The sequence below is a fragment of the Anser anser genome, assembly GCF_964211835.1.
Source record: "Anser anser genome assembly, chromosome: 2".
Classification (NCBI taxonomy): domain Eukaryota; kingdom Metazoa; phylum Chordata; class Aves; order Anseriformes; family Anatidae; genus Anser; species Anser anser.
In genome coordinates, this window is record NC_139721.1 from 147,286,472 (window position 1) to 147,307,257 (window position 20,786).

The 20,786-nt window shown below is 37.8% G+C and overlaps 1 protein-coding gene across 13 annotated transcripts in view; it reads right to left on the reverse strand.

Moving 5' to 3' along the window:
- ARHGAP12 (Rho GTPase activating protein 12) overlaps window positions 1–20,786 on the reverse strand; it is a 77,789-nt gene that overhangs the window by 27,760 nt on the left and 29,243 nt on the right. For 7 of the 13 annotated variants that reach the window (XM_083824626.1, XM_083824623.1, XM_083824617.1 and 4 more), the window contains exons 3-6: window positions 17,447–17,710; window positions 11,572–11,712; window positions 9,901–9,981; window positions 1,724–1,849 (exon numbers count right to left, since the gene is read on the reverse strand). In XM_083824626.1, coding sequence (XP_083680752.1) covers window positions 1,724–1,849; window positions 9,901–9,981; window positions 11,572–11,712; window positions 17,447–17,710 — 612 coding nt within the window. The remainder of the gene's footprint in view (window positions 1–1,723; window positions 1,850–9,900; window positions 9,982–11,571; window positions 11,713–17,446; window positions 17,711–20,786) is intronic. The other 6 variants (XM_083824618.1, XM_083824629.1, XM_083824627.1 and 3 more) reach the window with 2 other exon arrangements.

A 20,786-nucleotide genomic window follows, 5' to 3' on the forward strand; every position in this document is an offset into this window, starting at 1 on the left:
TTTAAAAGCGGGGCCAAAATTTTAAGTTTTCACCAACAGAATTGTTCGTACCTATGAAGCGTAAACGTCACATGAGACTAGGAGAGCCCTCTCAGCCTTGATTTTGCAGGACTCCATTTAGCCTTCCATGCACATGCGACAGCACATTTGGTGCAGAAAGATGCATAAGGAGATGAAGGCAGGATGAAGGAGCAGTAAGAGGGACCTCGGAACCGCTCACACTGAACTGACACGTTCAGGTGCAGAGCGGGCAGTTGCTAGCCAAGCACGGTCCATGGCTCCTCAGCACCATGTATGACATATTCTAACCTGGCAGCTCAAAAGCCTAAGATCAAATCCAATAAATTCTGTTCTGAGGAACTACATCAGCTCTTGATAGCCCACTCAACTCCTTGTCCACAAGGAACTCTTCATTTCAACAATAAAAACTATTAAAATATACCAGAAACAACAGGTCAAGCATGTAACATTCTGGGCAGCAGATCCGTTTTCATGACCACTGCTGTGTTTTGTCGTTTAAGTTCGTCTTTACCATCTGCAATTACACACGCCAACTTAATAGAGGGCTTTTGCCAGACTCTCAAAATTTTTACCTGTATCTTATGAAAAAGGAAGTCTATTAGCCAGTTTGCTGGCATCTTATTCTGAGTAGCCTGTGCTAAGATTTCAGCATTGCAACATATTTCAGTTTCCATGAAACTTGGGACTGACTCCTGTGAAGTTCCAGGAAAAGTAAGTCATCACCCTGTGCCACCAGTTTCAGTTCTTCCCTATATACATCAGCTCTCCTGTATACATCCTTCCCTATATACACCCACGTGCTGACGGAACGTCACAGCATAGGCAGAAACAGCGGTGACAAAAGTCAAACAGAACAGAAACAGACAGAGGAAGAACAAGGGAGAGGTTCTGTCTCCATGTTTGCTCAAGCAGCATCTGTTAGCGTATAGTCCGAAACAGACTTCCAAGAATGTGCCATTAACAATGCACAGAAAACAGCTTCTGTTATCCCTGACTCACAGCTCTTTTCAGACTAAACTCCCAGCTCAGCTCTGGATTAAAACCGAGAGTTTTAGCATTTTCAGTACTGTCCTCTGTCCTTTAGTAACATTACAGCCCTGCTGCAATCGAGCACAACTTTTCCTCTTTACGTATCACAGTGGAGATCGGCAGAGAGGTCATTAAAGGGATAAATTCATTGTGTAATAGCATTACTGCTATCTTTAGAGAAGAATTTTTAGTTTAGCAAGTGCAACTTTTATTTCAATTCTACGAATATTTCACTTCAGTTATTCATCTGCAATCCTTAAAGTGTACTTACACTGGGTGTCTTCTATAATTAAGATACTCAGAGATGAAATATCAATATACCTTACATGGAAACCTCACCCATATTCATAATTCTTGAACTCAAACCCTGATTATACTCTACAGCCTGAATTGAATAACAGGAAATTCCCAATTATAAGTAAAATGGCTGTACACATCAAAATCTGAACTAACTCTAAAATATTTCAAGGATAACAAGAAAAAGGCTACTACTTACAAAGAAACAATAGTGAAGTTATCTACCAGTCCTTGTATTCACTGAATGTTATACACAGCAATACAGCAGAATACAAACAAATGAGATTTCAGAAATTCATGCACACTGATTTTCTGTTAAATACTTTAGAAATCAGAAACGGTTCACATTGGAGCATGCTGTTTAACTCACTCCTACCTTATCGTTGGTGTCCAACACAATTGTGCTGTGCCTCCATTTTGTTAAAACTATTGGTTCTTGTAGCCTCCTGTCCAGACTCCTACTCTTTATTATATCTCTTTGCTGCTGTGGTGAAGCATTATACTAAAGAAAAGAAAAATCAAACTATAAGTAGAATCTAATTTATACAAACAACACCTGAGCATGCCATTCATACATATTAACAGTACAAATGTTCAGATTCCCTATTTCACTTAAGGGTATCAAAATAGCCTTCTTTTTCTTTTTAGTCTTCAGAACTTCCTGTCTGCTGTAGTGCCTCTCTTGGGCAACAGACAGATGTTTGATTTCTTAGGCAACAGCTTATCATTCTGCAACCAACTGGCACATTGAGAACCACCGTGGCATTAGAATAAACACAAGATATAAACATTCAGTCTTCATATCGCACCAACAGTACTATACCACCTGTCAGGTCTCGTGTAAAACAAGGAGAACCCTTCTATTCTACTGTAAGCCATTCAGATTGAGAGTGGTGATTGACTGAATATAATTCTCTTTGACCCAAGCGTTTGGTATGGCTAGGAGAGGAGACACAAAAAGGTGAGGATTTGCTTTTCAGAATAACTACACAGAATTACTGATAGAAGGATTTGCTGTTCCTCAGCACAGAAAGTAAGTATTTAGCAGGAAATAGCTTTAGGACTTGGCAGAGCTTTAATAGCCCAAGGAAACAGAAGACCTACGTTCTGATAAATCCACTAACTCAACAGCATCCCAAAAGATCAAGAGGTTAAGAAAACGTGAAAGCCGTAGAAGGACGTAGCAATTAATTTCATCTCAGCACTGCAGCATACTTGTCAGTAGTGCAGTCATTTCAAATAATCACCATCATCACCAGGGTAGCACTATAAAGAATTATAAAAATATTTCAAGCAGAGTTTAACACTGAAAATACAAAAAAGGAAAAACAACATCAATTTTGTTTGCTTTACAAGGGCAATAAAATTCTTATTGTCTCTATTCAGTGTTAGAAGACTAAAATCTGCACATAGGGACATATGGAAGTATTTGTGGAGTCACGTAAAGGACTAGAACCCACTGGGTAAGATGTAACACAGGAAAATCAAATGTCCTTTTTATTAAAAAAGGCTAAAACAATAGTCTTTGTAAGTGCATTGAATTCCACAGTTTTGCTGCAGATTTACCACTGTAATCCTGGAGTTTGAGGTCTTCAAAGACAGTAACACATTCCAACAAAGCAAAGTAAGATTTAAGTTAAATAACAGAAATGCCAAATTTAAGCTAAATAACCCAATGCAGTTAGTGTCTAAATAAAGAGCCGTCATTACTACTGCCATGGCAGACACTATACGATAGCAGCTTTGAAGCACAAACTGATTTTTCAACAATGTCAATACTTAGAAAGTAAATGATAAATTTAGTATTTAATTTATTCCAATATGCATAACGGTAATAAAATACTCCCAGTTGAATGAATATTACAGTACAGAGAATAAGATTTGGTGGTTCGTGTACAGACAGAGGCGTATTGATTATCATTGTAGAGATCCACATCCAAGACAGCAGTGACTTTGCACTGGTTTCAGCACATTTATATTCGTATGACAATAGGTATGTTTTAACAGTGAGGTTTAAGAAACTTTTAGGTTGCCCCCTTGTTAAATCAAAGCTGAACTCTCATTCAAGCTACAAGGAATCTAAAACCAGCTGACTTTCTTGTTCTAGAAACATCCACTCTGCAGATACTTCTGCAACTCAATAAACAAATACGCAATTTGCAATATGCAAAAAATGCCCATACAACTAAAATCTAACCGAGTTTCGACGAAACAATGCCTACACCGCAGAAAGCTGCCACAGTGTTCCTCACAACAGTTCTAGAGAATTTAAATGGACAGTTCAAACATTTTTTGCCATAAAATGAACCATTTATTTTTAAAATATCTATATTTAAGTGACACTGTTGAATATTATTTATGGAAATCCTCTATACACTTTCCATTTGAGTAACCTGAAGAATTCAGGTTCTAACAACAGTCAAATACAGACTTTAATGTAAAGCGTCTTGAATTTAAATCTGTCTTAAGAGTCAGAATGTGGGCACAGCCTACTTACAGGTGATCTATATTTAAAAGGTGCCTTTTATACCACCACAAATCAGCAGGAGTCTACTTATCTCTACAGACAACCCCATCTTGAAGGAGAAAGGGCCTGTAACACAATGTGACATTCCAGTTTAACAAAACATTTAACGAGAAAGTAAAGAAACAGTATATATGGAGCTCATTAACAATGCACTTCCAACAGTTCAGGAACACTGTGCCACGTATCTTAGCAGCTTCAATACTTTGCTTTGGTGATACAAACAGTGTTAATAAACTGACAGCTCTTTAAAGAGAACATTTGACATCTTTCCCCCATTTTCTCACAATATAGGTGTCAAGTAAACAATTTTCACTCAAGCGTTCATGCCTGTTTGTCAGGTGTGGGTTTGCTTTTTTTTCCCCACCCTCTCTGCAAACAGTAGAATGAACTACAAAGAGAAAAAATAAAAAATATATTTCTGGGCTCAAGACAAGCCTCAGCTTCTGAAATAAATGGTCTGATCTGTGGTTTTCCAAAGAGAAGCACAGTGAGATAAAGATACTGTTTCAGGCTCCACGTTATCCAACCGAACTAGCCATCCTCTAGACTGGACAGATGTCACTGTCTAGAGAGAAGTGGCCAGAGCTATTGGTGATGCAGTCAGATGCCTCCTTGGCGTCTCTGATGTAATCTTGAAGAGATTAGGGAAGGGCCATACAAAGATCATCTGATGATACCATGCATCTAAACATCAGACCCTAAGATGCTATTATTTTCTTAAATCTAAAATTTTTGATAACGTGACCAAGAATTCTAAGAATGCAGGCTGCTGCTCCTTTAAAGTTTTCCCCCCAAATCAAAAATTGTCCCATTACATTACCCCCTCTAGCACATCGCCTCCATTTGTTCCCTATTCTACTACCAGTTTCTTTTTATCAGGAAATAAGGACATCAGCAAATTGTTCATAACCTTACCACATGTGCCAAGTGACGCTGACCTCTTGTTACACCAGCTCTTGGTGTAGGATAAGGACACTAATGGTGCAAATTTGGGTAACACAGAGTTATTTTCATTGTTGAATTTTTCAAGCAGCTGCCTTCACAGCTACTTGAAAGCTCTCTTTGCTTTGGTACAAAATTTTCTAACCCTCGCAACTAGCTAAATTATTTATATTTAATTTTAACCTGATAATATGGCATGGCTCAAGGCTCTGTCCTAGCCTAATTGCAATTGGAATAAATGCAACACCTCCGAGTTATTTGTAGCAGTTGTCCCCATTTTTAGGGAGATGACACAGATCTGTCAGCTTCAAGAAACAGAACAAAGATTCTTCTTTGTTTGCGCTAACAACAGCCACAGCCAAATGCAAGGAACAGGCGGGTGAAGGGAGAAAAGCGCGGAATGCAACTGACAGCGAAACTTGGTAAAGACCCAAAGTTAAACATTTTACTCTACTTTCTTGCAGTTAGATTAAAATAGGAACATTTAAGAATATTCTGATATCCTAGTCATCTTTACTACCTTATTCTAGCATTTGCAGTTCTCCCAACGGATAGTCTGAAATCATATATTAAAAAAATATTTTTTTTTTTTAATGTTGCCTCAGAACAGAAGTATTTCTCCAATGCTAGAACAGTCGTTGGCTTTGAATACATTTTTTTAGTGCTGTGATTAATGTACCACTGATGTACACATTTTGCTCTTCCTAGCTAAATCAATACAATGTTTTCCTTAACACATAAATATAAGTTTTGTGGTTGGGTTGTTTTTTTTTTGGTCTTTTCACGGACCTCATCTCTACCTCATACTTTTCTTTCCTTGGAGAAAATGAGACTCATTTTCCATCTGTATTGCAGCAGCGTTTGAGGCAGCAGCCTCTCTGAAGGAACAGAGGCTGTGCAGGGGCAGGAGGGTGCTGAAGAAGGCAGCTCCACCTGAAGCAGAAGCGACTGGAGACCCCTCTGGATCATTGACTTTGCTGCCTTGGATGTTCTTTGCTTCACCTTCTTACCCACTGTTTCGCTAGGACTGCTGGCCTGCAAAGACCAGCACTGAGTCAGGACCAGCACCAAGTCAGTACTGATTGCCACAGGCACCACTGCTTGCCTCAGCAAAAGCTGGGGATACTTCCCCCCCCCCCTTCTCTTATCTGGGAGGAATGAAGGGGGCTGGAAACCACCACACCAGGACAAGTGAGGAAGACCAGACCAGGCCTCTTCAATACAGGTACACACATTAAAGAGAAAGGAACAAAAAAAAAAATGACTACATCTTCAGATTTATCTCAGGTTTGTCATAATATCACCTGCACTTCTGTCCTTACATACCTCTAAGTCATCACATCAGCTGAGGCAGTCTCAACTTCCTCCAAGCTATCCCAAACTTCATGACAAGAATGTGAGGGTTATTCACTGTTACTAATGTGTACAGACTTACAGTAGACACGAATGCCAACACACATAATGTGTTACCTCAAACCAAGTAGCACTGCTCACGGTAGGACCTGTTCACATCCTGGCCACGAGACAAGTTCATGCATACATATTTTCACTTTTTTCTTTCACCATTTGACTGCACAGTATCTTCTTCCTATTACCAGCATCGTGTTTACTATAATTTTTCAGGTGTCATTCGTTGTCTGACAACACTGAGGTCTCCAGCAGCAAAATCATTCACCTGAGCACCAGAACTGAGACCTCTGAGCTCACACTTGATGTTGGAGGGCAGAGATGGCAAAAGAAAACTGTCAGTCTAAGATGACATCCTGAAATGAAGCTCCTCTACCTACTGCCGCCTCTGTACATGCAGTAAGTGAGGGGAGCTAATGGTGAACTAACTTCTGAGAACAGAAAGTGTAATTGGGATATCATAGTCTCTAAATGTTAACAGCCAGAACTATGAGTTCACTCCTGATGCTTATAGTACAAGCATTTTCTTCTGATGTCTACTCTTGCATAAGGGAACTCAGACAGCTGATGTCCAATAACCATGCTGTTATGCTATTTTTCTTTTTAGATACAAGACTAGGAATGCATTTGGAAAACTGGGAAGACAATTACTCAGCATCTCTAGTTTTTATTAGCCTGTCCTCTTTTCCTCCCCTTTCAGCTACTTATTCAATATTTATTATGTAGGTTTCCTTGCCTTTTTTTTGTTTGTCATCTTGATAAGTTGCATTTTTAAACTTTAGAAGGTTTTTATTCCTGAGATCAACTTAACTTTTTCCCCCCTTAATACAGAGTTCTTCATTTGCTCAAAATATAAAACTTCTATTAGAAAACTACTAGGCTTACGGAATAGGGCCATATCCTTCCTCACTATGATTTAGATATTACTCATTCACTAAAAAGGAAATAAACCAATTTTATCACAAACTATTCACAGAAGACCTTGTACTTTTTTTTTTTTTTTAAATAATCAGCAAGAACTGATAACTGAATATAGCAGAAATCACAGGAGAAAACAAAGTCTTTTGGAAGAGGTAGGACAAGTTATGAGTGAATGTTATTATCCAATATAAAGAATAATTCGGCATGTTCTTCTGTTCCACTACAAAAAGCTGGGTCACACTCATGAGTCTTAATAGAATTTTTTCTAGCAGTTGTCAAAGCTACTCCATCCGAGATGTTGCTTTTAGCCAGAGGCATTCAGCTATTCCTAGATGTCATGTAAATATACGTGACTGGAGGGCTTTCTATGAGACTGAAGTAATTTGTTTTGTAACTCTCCCTAACTCCTCTAATATCAGATATTTTTTAAACACACATTCAAGACTACTGAAGTGTTATTCCAGAGCATGTTCACATTTACAGCTAATGCTATAAAAGTGAAGTTTTTTCATATAACGTATTAGATCAGCTAATGTGCTATTTCCAGAAGCCTCTGGATGTTTTTTAGTTCTATCGATGTCCAGATTACTAAGAATCACCTCAAAAAGAATTACGATCTTTTTCTGGTTTAACAACACTACATGACCATACTATTCTATTTGTTTATTTCACAAAATATTTAGTTCATATATTGCCTTCCAAAATATGTTGGGGGAAAAAACTGATCTAGAGAACCACTGGAGATTGTATCTAATTTCTTCTCAAAGATCTTTTTTTTCCAAGTAACTTAATTTTCATTTAAGCAGGAGTTAAAACGCTGAAGTCTTTCTAAGGTCGTTTCACCATTCACGAGAGTTTTTGATAGAGATTATTTTTCTTCAAAGTCGCTCTGCAGTCTGCGTTGTCTTTCCAGTTCATTTGCTCCTAAGCGCTTTTAGAACACGCTTCAGCGAGTCTTTCAAAAGACTGATCTTCAATCATGCTTCAACTACTCACAAGTTTTTAACGTTTGTTTATACTGTATGTTTTTCAGATACACAGACTAGCTAAATGTTTTGCTAAAACATTTAATCTATTCCACTGCACTCAAAGCTAAAAGCCAGGGATTTCTGTCAACAGATAGGCAGTTGGACTGTGAATCAAGAAGTCAATTGCTCATTTACTTCTGTTAACCTCGTATTTGCTTCCAACCAAGATTTAGTACATTCAAGAATGCTCAGTAAGGAAATTAAGAATATTTGCTACTCCAATAGCCCAGGCTAAACAATTTAAGCAAATTTCCTAACAAAAATATTTGATGATTTTCATATAAATATGAGCTAAATCATATCAGACCATTAACTCCAAGAAACAGAGGCTTTGTTTCATTCTGTAGGTGGTTAATAACACAAGGGAGCCCAGAGGTTTACGAAGAACCACTAGAATATCATGCACAAACACACAAATACTAGACCTCACCCCTGTAGTTAAGGTGCCTCAGGTTAACAGTGCTGGATTCTCTTCGTGACTTGTTACAGTTGGATTAAAGCCAACTCCATTTGCTATTTAGTTTAAATCCAAATCCAATCTATTTCAGTGGAAAGCAACTTCTTCACAGTCAAAACCTTCTGTGCAGAAGTCACCGAATGAAGTACCCAAGACATCATTCCCCCAAATTACCTTCAACTATATAGACTATCAATTGCTTCTGGTAAAACCTGTCCTAGCAGATTTGCACACTGCTAATCTAATAGCTAATCAATAGCTAAGTAGCTTTTAAAAACAATAGTTACAGATCAGATAGCTTTGACATGTTACAAAATTCAAGATACCCAACACATCAGATCAACATAGGAAACTTCATAATGTCAGCTCAGCTCAGATACAAATCCTTTAGCTGATGTAACAATAGGGTAGTGTATAGCTTCATTTGTAACTTTAAATATTTTCCCACAAGTATTACAAAAGCACTATTACAGTTACTCCTTTTTAATTAGAAATGACACTGTTTTTTGTACTAAAGGAACAATAGTTGAGAATCACACACTTCGATATGTTCGATGCATGCAATTCCCTGTGAATCTTTTTTTTATAACCTTACTATATGAGATCAAACAAACATCCTAAAAGTTGTACAACTACATCCTTATGAAAAATGTTCTATAATTTTTCAACATGAAAATGTAAATTAAGTAATAATAGGAACATTCTCAGACTACCTAAATACGTTGATTTCCTACAAATTTTTATTTTTATTTTTATTCCAAAATTAATAAATACCAGAACACACTTCTAGTGAAGCTCTCAAGTGTCATCCTCAAAGACACCACAAAACTGTTGAAATTTGTTTTTTAACACCTCTCAGTCTAAGATTTAAATCACCAAATTTAGAAATATAGGACAGAAAAATCATTCATTTTGGAGGGTAATAAAAATAGACTGCAGTTTTTAAGGAACATTTTGTTTTGTAAGAAAAAACTTTTTTCCTACAAAGATTTTCTATTTCAGAGATGAATCACAGATAATACTTTGCATTCGTACATGAAAAGCTCAGTTCAGAAAAGATACCTTTTTTGACATCTGAATAGTTACATACATCTATTTTTTTATGTCCTTTAGTATGTTTTTTTCTCTCCTCAATCAGAAATTCCACAAAAATGCTAGAAGTAACTAAGCCCTCTTCTTGCAAATAACTCCCATTAAGGGCCTCATAGAACATTTCCTGAGGAGGAGAGGAAAATCCCAAGTTGTTAAAGTTTCTTTATTAGGTCACTCACCTTAGGTAACTCCCATTCTGATCGGGAACCATCGGCACTGTAGTAGTATGGTCTACCTTGTTCATCTGCGTGTTTTATCCACTGCAGAAAGAAATGTGATGACAGGCAATATAATTAGTGTGACAGTCATAACATAGACAGTCTCTGGTATTTGGGATTTAAAATTAATTTTTATTAAAGTTCCATCCACTTCAGCAGTGCCTACCAAGCAACCTCCATTAACTAACCAAGGTTAGTTAACAATGGGAGCAACATTTTAGTTTTCTGCTTTCTGAATAGGGCTCACTATCATTTTTTCCTTCTGAAACACCTCAGGAAAAACACCTGCAATATCACAGTTATGGAATTCCTGATGACTCACATAAACTACCAAGACAATGTGATCAACAGATATTTTGAAGATTACACATCTCACTTTTATCAACATTATGACATCAGTTTAAGGAGGTACAATCTTTGTACCAGATCTGAGTAAGAACTGTATAGATAAAATTACAGAATTATAAGAAGCTCAACCAGCAACTGATAATTTAAGAGATTATTGCACAATTTGAACAACTACGTTTTTGTACCATCGACAGGAGCATGAGATGCAGTATCTAAATAAATCATGAAGAATATAACTTATGTAACCTCTATCAGCAGCTCCCAGAACCAAAGAGGTAAAACTATGGTGATTATCACTAGTTGTGCAGAACAGACAGAATTTTAATGAGTAAAATTCTACAGGATGGTCTCACAAAAACATGCATAGAAAAAACTCACATCAGGGTTCTTGGGTCAAGTAGGTTTCACAGAACTGCCTTTCAATGAAAGGTTTGTGATAGGAAATACTGTTCTCTCTCAGTCCCAGTGTTGTTTTTTTTTTTAAACAATACTTGCATGTTTGCCAAAAGAGGTATGAGCTATAGATTTTTCACAGAAATAGATTAAGAAGGACAAAACTCCAAAACTGACATAAAACTCAATCACGTAAAAGCTTCTTTTAAAAAACTTACATATATCAAGTAGAGAAGAAGTAGTGCTACAACATGGTAATTATACTACTGTTGCCATAAACACTTTTTGAAGGTTAAAAATCAAAACACAACTTCAGTCAGCAATTAAAACAAGACTTCTTTACAAATATATACAAATATCATAGTCATTTTTCCTGCATGGTAGAAATTTCTAGGATATGCCCAGAATCACAGTAAGTTATCAGTAGCAATTATCTCCTTAGAATAGAACATAAATCTACTGATACTGCTATGGTTTAAGTAAAAAGTTTGTCTATATCTGAAACCAGTACTGAAAACCTCAAATAAGGCAAGAATGAAACTGAGAAAGCAGCATTATTTTCAGTTTGAAACCATCCTATCTGGAAGACCTATCTCATAGACAAGAAAACCCTTAAAAAGATAAGAGCATCATACTGGTATTAAGTTCATTCCTGAAGTGTAACCAAGAGGATGGCAGGTGGGGAAAAAAAAAAAAAAAAGAAAAAAGTATGTCCTTAGCATGGCAAAGGACATACATAAGAAAAAAATGTTAGTTCAGTTGTGAAATTTTCATGCAAGTTTAAAAACAAAAGGAGATACCACTACGGAATGCTTTTGACTTCTAGAAACGAAACCGGAATTTCTAACAGTGAATTAGCTGAACATGTGACGAGAAGAAGGGAAAAAGTACCTTTTCATTAGTATAGTCATTGGTATATAAGGTTTGACCATGTTCATCCAACTCTTCTGACCAACCCCTTGGAGGAGAACCATACTGACTATCTGACTGGCTGTAACAAGAACTGTGGTCGTTTTCTTCTGATGAAAGATGCTACAAGTAGTCAGAAACATAAGGCAGTTTTGAGAATGAAAATGCTTTAAAATCTGAAAGATCAAAGATTATTTGGAGAGAACGAGAATAGCAATAACTGAGAGAAGTTCACATTTTTATACCTTACATCAGAAAATAAGACAGACATTTTTACAGTTCGTAAGGATTTGATAATTGCTAGGTAATTCAAAACATTTTTAGAACAGAGTTTATACTGATAATTTTTTTATTCTACCATACCAGATTCCAACTACTCAGATTTAAACAATACCATACAACTATTTCAAATATAATTTTGACTCCCATTTTTTTGTCAATCTAAATTTTATTCCCACAAATTTACATTACTCATTGATGAAGAAAGTCAGCGTTAGTAAACTCTGTTGCCGCAGAAAACCTGGATGACCTACTGGTTTCCTAACAACGTCCCTGCTTTCATACCTGGATTCTTTCCTTCCCTTCCCAAATAGTACCTGGAAACACAATAATCATTTAGGATAACTTTAAACTCCATTTCCACCTATCTAGGTCTGCAATGCATCTTACAAGAATGAGGAATTTCCACCTTTCTCCTTCCAATGCTGACAAATGTGACAAAAAGTTGATTCATAAATCAAGATATTCCACCAACTGAAGGCACAGCTAGCTGAACTACAAGATTACCTTCCAAAGGCAAGAGTGGATTATAATGTAAAGAACACGTTTGGCATGTGAAGTAAAGATTTTGCACACACACCAAAACTTCTGTTCTTTAGTACACCTTGTTCATCTCCTTCCTAAGGTATTGTAGATATTATTCCAAGTATCCACTCCATGCATCAAAAAAACCCTCTCTACATTCATCTTCCACAACAATATTTCTACAACAGAGTCTCCTGAAGAAATCAGCACGCATTTCCTCTCACAATATCATGGATCATAGGCCGGTAGCAGGCAAAATCTTAAGAGGGAACGCATCATTGCTATTTGAAAATGATGGTTAAATATGGACTAAGGTTCAACAACACAATGTAAAGGTTTTAAAAGAAAGCCATAAAGCAGGAAGAAAGGCAAAATTCCCGTTTTAAACTAGGAAAAAAAGGGCAAACTTCTCTCTCCTGAAAAGCTTAAACTCTTACCAAAAAAAAAAAAAATCCAAGCATCTGAAATTCACCAGTTTTAAAGAGACTGTTTTTAGAGACTACATATTTAGTGACATTTCCGAATTATTATATGGGCTTTGGTGTTAGCTTTTGGAGTAGCTTACCACTTGCATGAGGGAGACTCCCTAAATTGACACAAGCTAGCTTACCAAGCACAGCAAAACCCATAGCACGCAATTTGGTCATTAACAAACCAACATAAGCGTGTCTTCTGCAGCGAAAAGGATGGGTGCACTTAAACTATGCATTAAACAATCTCACCTCGCGGACACAGGATAACATGAAAATCTGAATTGCCGATTTCTGACTACTTGGACAACAGAAAGTCCTCAGCCACGCTTTTACGCTTGAATTGAGACCACTGACTTGATATTAATGTTATTGGCCCCACTTGAACAACTGTTTTATAGGATAATTGTAGTGTATATGCGCATTTAAATTTACATTATATTTTAATACTTAAATACAAGCACACTGACATTTGTTCAATCAAAGTAGAAGACTTGGAGGGTATGGTTTTGGTTTTTTCATTAACAGGAATTCTGAACAAATAACATAATGCTTCTTCCAAGTAATTCCTGATACTAAAGAAGCACTGTACACATTTAAAACTAAACAGAAGACTTAAAAATGAAAATTCTCCAAGAAAAAGAAAGCTTTTGTTCAGTAAGAATGAGTTAACACATGTCTATAACCCCCTATTTCATGCCTGAAGTTCCAAGGATGAGCTAATCCCACCTACCACACTATCTCAGACCTTAACCTTGGCTGACAAACTTAAATGAAATGCCAGAGTTGTTTCAAAGTTTATCAAACCAAGGCATCCTTCATCCCCCAGCTACTAGGAACAACTGCTAAAGCTGCCTAAATGGGGATTAAAGAGAACACTGGCCAAACCACGCTCAACTACATTCAGTTTCTCTCCCAGCACTAACTGCCTGCGAGCTCTCTACCCCACTCTCCCTTCATGTAGCCTCCGTGCTACTTTGTAGGGTCCCATCCTCAATCACAGGATACCACATCTAGCTAAAACCATCTTACGCAGGCAGCTGCCAAAACCTTACCCCTCCTAAGAACTTTACTGCGACATTACAAAGCGAATTACAAAAATGTCCCCCACACCATCATTTCTAATGCCTTTCCTGCCTTTTTTCCATTTACGTTGAAAATCAGGGCAGAGACCAGGGCACATTGTGTTTAGAAATGGGGAATGTTTATGGTCTCTCTTCTATCATTAAACCAGTTTTGGAAGTTACCACTACTTTCAAAAACAGTGAGGAAAAAAAACGAGTCTTTAAAGCTAGCATCCCTTTATTACCCTGTTTATTTTGAAACAAATTAAAAACAGGGAATGAAAGAGCATCTTGGCCACATTTTTTAAATGCGGATTTCAATTTAAACGAAATAGTGCTGCTTTACAGCAGGCTGTTGGTTAATTCACTGGTCTCCACGTTCTGGTCTCCTAGATGTGCATCAGAGGTTTTTCCCTTCTCTGATCCGACATCACGTCTCATTTCACTTACAGTCCTAATTAAACCACTCCGCAGTTTGACCAATTTCTCCCAGTTACCGTTTAGAGCTCTTTCCTCAAAAAAATTAGCAAGTCACTGCCTCTGATAAATTTTATCCATATTTAGTCTTCCTTTACCAGAGGCCCTGTTAGGATTGTACTGTTCCACACCCCGAAGTCCAAATAACTGCTGTAACTTAAGGCCGTTTTCTTTGTGTCATACCTCTTATCAGCTTCAACATGTTAAGTATAATTTTGCCTATTCTTAATTACAAAAAAAAAAAAAAATCCTAACCACAAAGTTTTAAGACCAACTACAAGCTATTTATGTTCTAATAAATTACAAATGAATACATACATTATAATATATAGCCATATACAGTTCTCATATTGATGTCACCTTGTCATTTTGCTACCTAATAAGATACAACCTCCTCTGAGGACAAATCATTAGAGATACAACTAGCATTTAACCTTTGTGCATATGCTCCTGTATTGCTAAATCTGAAGGGAATGAGGAGAACTGACTAGTATGTAAAAGCCTATTTAATTTCATTAAAATACATTAAATCAGTTTTTGCTAATTATTAAGATATATTTGTTCCAACAGCAATCTAAATCCTCATGGTCAGACAAAATCTGGGATGTTCTATATTTTACTGTAGCTTAGCCTGGGATCTCAACCTGTACTCTAAGGTATTAGAGTACTTAAAGTACTTAAAGGTCATAAATGAAATGGTGAACACAACCAGTGGAGTGTGAAGTACACTCCCAAATGCAGAACAGAAGGGAAAAACTGACTTCAAAATCAACAAAAACTTTAATACCTTAGTCAGAGAGGACAAATAATGTAAGGAATTTGTGCTACTGGAAATTTTTCAGCTCGACACAAGTTTATGTTAATCAAAGCACGCATCATCCATTGATCTTACAAAGAATGAAATTTTAACAGATAAAATTGTTTGAAGGTCACACTGTGATACCTTAAGCATCACAAATAAATGGAAGAACTGAGCTGTCTGATATAATACACAGGCAGTAAACAGGCTTTCTCAACGTGCAACTACACAGTGAAGTGGTGGTACAGAGGTGGGAATAGGAATCAGGCATTATTTGCAGATGGTGGGGAAAGAGAAAGAATTATTCAAAGTTCTTCCATGAGAAGAAGGAATAGTAATCACACTAGAAAACCGGTTACTCTCATTGCTAGGTGAGTTACTACTCAAAAAAGCAATCATCTCATCCTGACTAAGAACAAAGTCATTTCCAGCAAAAGCACAGCCAGTGAGAAATTAACGGAGAACTGTAAGATGGTTGCAGACATTTTGCCAGTTTACCTGTTGCAGCCACTAGCTTGTGACAACAAAAGACTGTTTAAATGCTTGCAAATGTCACTGCTGCTAGGAAGGCCATTCCCAGTGGCGATGAAGAGGTTCCCTTTTCCTTTCTTTCCTCTTTCTGGCACTACTGGCCCAAATGCAGACTTCCACAACAGAACTCCTAGCAATCTAAAATTCCTGAGCAGTACACAATTAAATTTTAAAACTAAATAGTGTAATAGCTCAGGAGGAAATCCACCTAAACTATACATATTTGAAAAGGGTATATAAAAGTGGAAGACTTTTTGACAAATATGTTTGCTTTTTCTTTCAATCAAGAAACTGATTAACCTAAGCACTGTTTGAATACAAGAGCACTATTTTAAGCATATTTAAACAGTAATATCCATCTTCCAACTATTCCGTTTCTTTATCTGAACCGTAGCAGCTCAAATAGACTAACACTACTGTTTGCCTCTCCCTAGCAATCAGTCGCACAGAATATATTTGCACCTCAAACATTATCCTAAACAATCTTCTAACATTAATAATTTCATAGTAAGCTTCGATTCTCTTAAGGAAAATCTGTGGCAAAGCTGAACAACTGAAAAATGCTTCAAAAAGTAAAACGTTTGCATAATGAAAAAAATCTATTGACATACCTACAGAATAGCATTTATGGTTGGAATGTAATCAAGTCAAAAGTTCCTACAGCCAACTGCCAAAAACTGGGACAGATTCTCCCCGCCCCAAGCATTTGCCACTATTGGACCTAGACACTTGGTTGGCAGGCCTGCCAGCACCATAATTTGTCTTCTCTGCTTTTCTTCGATACCCAGTTATCATTCACAGAATGAAGAAAAGGATTTTCTCAGGTAACACACTTCCATAACCAAGTATTGCTCCTTTGACTGCCTTCTCCTCCAGTTTGTTCAAGAGTTATCCAAGGCTCCACACAAAAATCATTGAAAAGCATGTAAATTCAATTCTAAACAAACAGTTAGATAAAATGGATGGAATTGAATAGAAGCCTCAATTATATCAGTATTTTTGACCCTGCAGGAACATGCTATGGAACTCTATTAAGTCTAGTTTTGACACCTAGACTCTGGATTTCTCTACATCCATGTCTACAACCACCTAATTCCTCTCTGAAAAAAAAAAAAAAATATTTTCCTCTAAGAAAAATACTTCATATTTAAATTTACTGCCACAGCATTAACCAAGTAGTAGCAAATAGCTGTATATCGTCTGCCTTTGTTTTACTGTATAGTTAACTGAGGTTGATAAAAAAAATCCCCTTGCTTTTTTCATCCCCCTTCCCACACTCCCTCTCCTTCCCAATCTCCCTCTTCTCACCCAAAAATATGCTGAATATACTGAAAAAGAGAACACCATATCAGAAAAGTTATGACGACCTTCATACTCAATTGTCATTTAAAGCCCTGGTAGTTTCAAGGTTTCTTAGCTTTCCTTTAATTTTAAAAGCAAAGCTGCAACACCTAATGAAGTACTGTTGGGCACTTTTACAACTAGTACTCAGATTTGTGACCTGTCTTTTACACATTTCACGTACACACTAATACACAAAATTGACTGAAGAGAGAAATTGTTGATCTTTACTCATTCATACCAAGCCATATGACCAAAAAGACAAAAAAGACACTCCTTGAGACCTCAAAGGTCAGAGATATCAAGTTCTATAACAAAACAGTACTCATAGGCATTACAATCTCGTTGTTTGTGATCTCAGAACAAACTACCTCATGATCTGCATGGCTCTGGGAATCCCCTTTATTAATGCTTGCATCTCGGGCCCAACGTGGAGGTTTCCAAGTTCGTTCCTGTGATCCTCTGTTGTAGTAATAACAGCGTCCTGTAGTATCTTTATGGGTTTCCCATTCCCCATTTATTTGGACTGGAGCACTTGTAGGTAGAGGTGGAAGTGCAGACTGAGATATTTTCAGTTCTTGTAAATTAGCATAAACTGGTGAATCAGGCCTCCCTTGGCTTGGTGGAGTAGTTGGCTATTGAGAGAAGAAATGTATTATTAAAGAGCAAATGAATTTTATAATGCTCCCTTACAAATCAGTATACATTACAGTTGTAAAACAAACCAACAAACTCCCCTTTTTTTTTTTTTTTTTTATTACATATAAAAGCACAAAGGACAGCCACAAGATGCCAGGGCATGAAAACATTAGATTTTTTCAGTGTTAAATAGATATAGTTTGTGATGTTAACCTTATAGTTAACAATTTTTTAGCATTTTTCCAGCTGACAGCTGATAATTATGTCTTGCAATGGATTTGAAATACACTGGCATCATTGTCAAAATAATTGTATGTTTAAAAACTTCAGCTTTACAGTTCCAGTATTGCTCAGTAACTAAAAGTAACATGCTTTTGTTCAAGACCAAACGTAGCATTTCTTACATGTCACTTGTTAAGCAAAGATGGTTCCCCAGCCTTTTTCCTCCCCTATTGCCATATAGATGATGGTGAATATAAAGCAGCACTTTTCAGTTTGAAAGACGAGCACAGTGTTATGAGAAAGAAACTCCAGAAAACACCTGGGTGGTTTACCTGCAAGCCTTTCCAAATAGATGCTTACTTAAGTAGTTTATGCAATATCACTGACAGGGTTCTGATTACCACTCCCTTCTTACAGAAATTAAGTGGCTATTCTTACCCAGCTAATTTTGTTCATATATATGCATAAAGAGAACAAATGTCCACAAGAAAATAAAACACCAATGACAATTTCAAATTCATAGTTTGATAACCATGCTTTCTGCTGGCGTTCATGTTAAGTCTGTGGCTCTTACCGAAACCATGAGTACTTTCAAATAAGTCACAGAAGTGTTTAGGAGAAAAATATACTTTCTGACCGATTTTTAAAGTACAAGTACATAAAACACACCACACAGAAGACAAGTAGTTCACGAAAGCTGTGACTAAGAGGTTGTGGGAGCAACTTGTTATTAAACGAAACTGAATTGCTGCCTGTTAACACAGAGCCATCTCCCTGTGTCAGGGCACTTTATTTAGGCATCCAAAGGAAGTAAAAATATCATTCATACCATTCCTCCCCCCTGCTCAGTTTTAATTCAGAAGCTTTGCTGGAGGCAAGTCCTTGTGCCTCCTGTTGCATCTTTCAAAGGAAAAAAAAAAAAAACATACTGCATTACATAAAAGATCCTTTATAATGTGCTTTTAAACATTAAAATCTTAAATTGCTAATCTAGGCCACATCTCATCATAAATTATTGGGGTTTGCTCAGGCAAGACAGCATATTGTACCACACAATCAGATATAAAGTGATTGCACCACAGCTGGAACCAAATATGGGCAATATCCACAACCAAAAGGGGAAATAGCTAGAGAGGAACTTAATGAGATTAGAACAGGCATGGACTCGTCTTGCAAGTCTTTAAAAGAGAAAAGGCAATCTACTAGATATAGTGAGTATGTTTAATAGGAATACAAGGCAAACCGGGGGGGGGGGGAGTATCTGCAGCACTCAAAATCAGCTGAAAACAATTAGTATCCTCCTCCATTAATTCAAAGGAAAGAAATCTATCTAAGGTCTCCCGTTTTTAAGAGGGGAAGGGGGAACACCTGGCTTTGGTAAAGTTCTGTTTCTCGAGGGCATTACCAGCATAAGGAGCACTGCCACAAGTAAAGACTTGTCCCGCTGTCCTCAGGGATGCCCGAGGACGCCACCAGATGCCGTGAGCGTGACCACAGCCAGCTTGTGAAGCACATCGGGCCTGGCGTGTGCGCGGAGCAGCTGCAGGCAGCGGTGGCAGCGCACACGCCTGAGGGCCCCCCCGCTCCTCAGGCACCAAGAGGTGGCCTGGAGGCAGGAGGCCTGAGGCCCAGGGCTCAGAGATTGCACTCTGAGGTCTTCCCAGGTCTCAGCATCACAACCAGAACAGCGCCAGGTGAAGCTGCAGGGCCTGTATTACCCTACGCCGATATAGGGAGCTCGTGGCCGATGCACAGCCACGTAGCCCAAGCAACACTCTGGTTAAGTTTAAAACAGAAACGTGAGATGAAAGTTTAATGAGTGTTTTACTTCTGAACGTTTAGTACTACTAAACTCGTAATACCAACTTCTGGCTTGCCCGTAGGAAAGGCAGAACCTCTGAGCTGAACGACACACGGGCCAGCTAAGCGTCCTGCTAACCAAAGGCCCGGCTACCACCATTCCCTGCTGCACCCTCTCCTGAGAGATTTCCCTGGTACAACTTCAAGATTTTTGAAAGGTACCCTTCAAGTTACTGTTCTCAGAGAAGCATGGAAAACGCAAAAATAAATTTAAGTACAACACGTAGCTCAGCTGTGAAGTACGTGTACGAGGGATCCGACATGCTTATCAGGAACTACTTTAAATAACCACGTAGCACGCGGCGGTACTTCCTCATACCTCAGGACACGCAACAAGGTGCACTGCTCTCTGCAATGCTGCATTCAACAGCGCCCAACGTCAATGCTAAACTTATACAGCAAGATTTTCTCGTTTCTTGACAAATCAAAGCAACTTTTACAAAGCTCGTCACTTCCTGAGGTACCCCTATGGCATCTCCCAGGCGGTGCCAGCAAGAAGGCAGGTCCCTCACCCCCATGGGAAGGGGACTGCCACAGGGAGCAGCTCCCTCCAGGTGGCCCTGTAGAGCGCTCAGGCTTCAAACAACTTTGCCATTGCCCCGAAGGTGAATGGTTCCAGTGAAAGACTGCACGCTGCAGAAGCCTTTACTAGTTTCAAGCCAAAAAGCATATTAAAATAATTTCTTTTACTTAACCCATTTACTCATCACTAATATGTAAATCCAAATAGATAAGGCGTTACGTAGATCAAAATAGTTTATAACAGCTTCCTTGGCTGTTTTCCCATATCCAGACATACACAGTTAAGGGAAACTTAAATGTATGCTAACCACCAAACATTTTGGTATGTACATGTGGAGCTCCAGTTAGAACTTCCTTCCCTGAGATTCATTTTTGTCCTGAAGAACTCCGAGTGCTCATAAACGTGGAAATAAATCTACTGAGACTGCTTGTTCTTTTAATTCTGATAGTGAGAAAATATGTAAAACA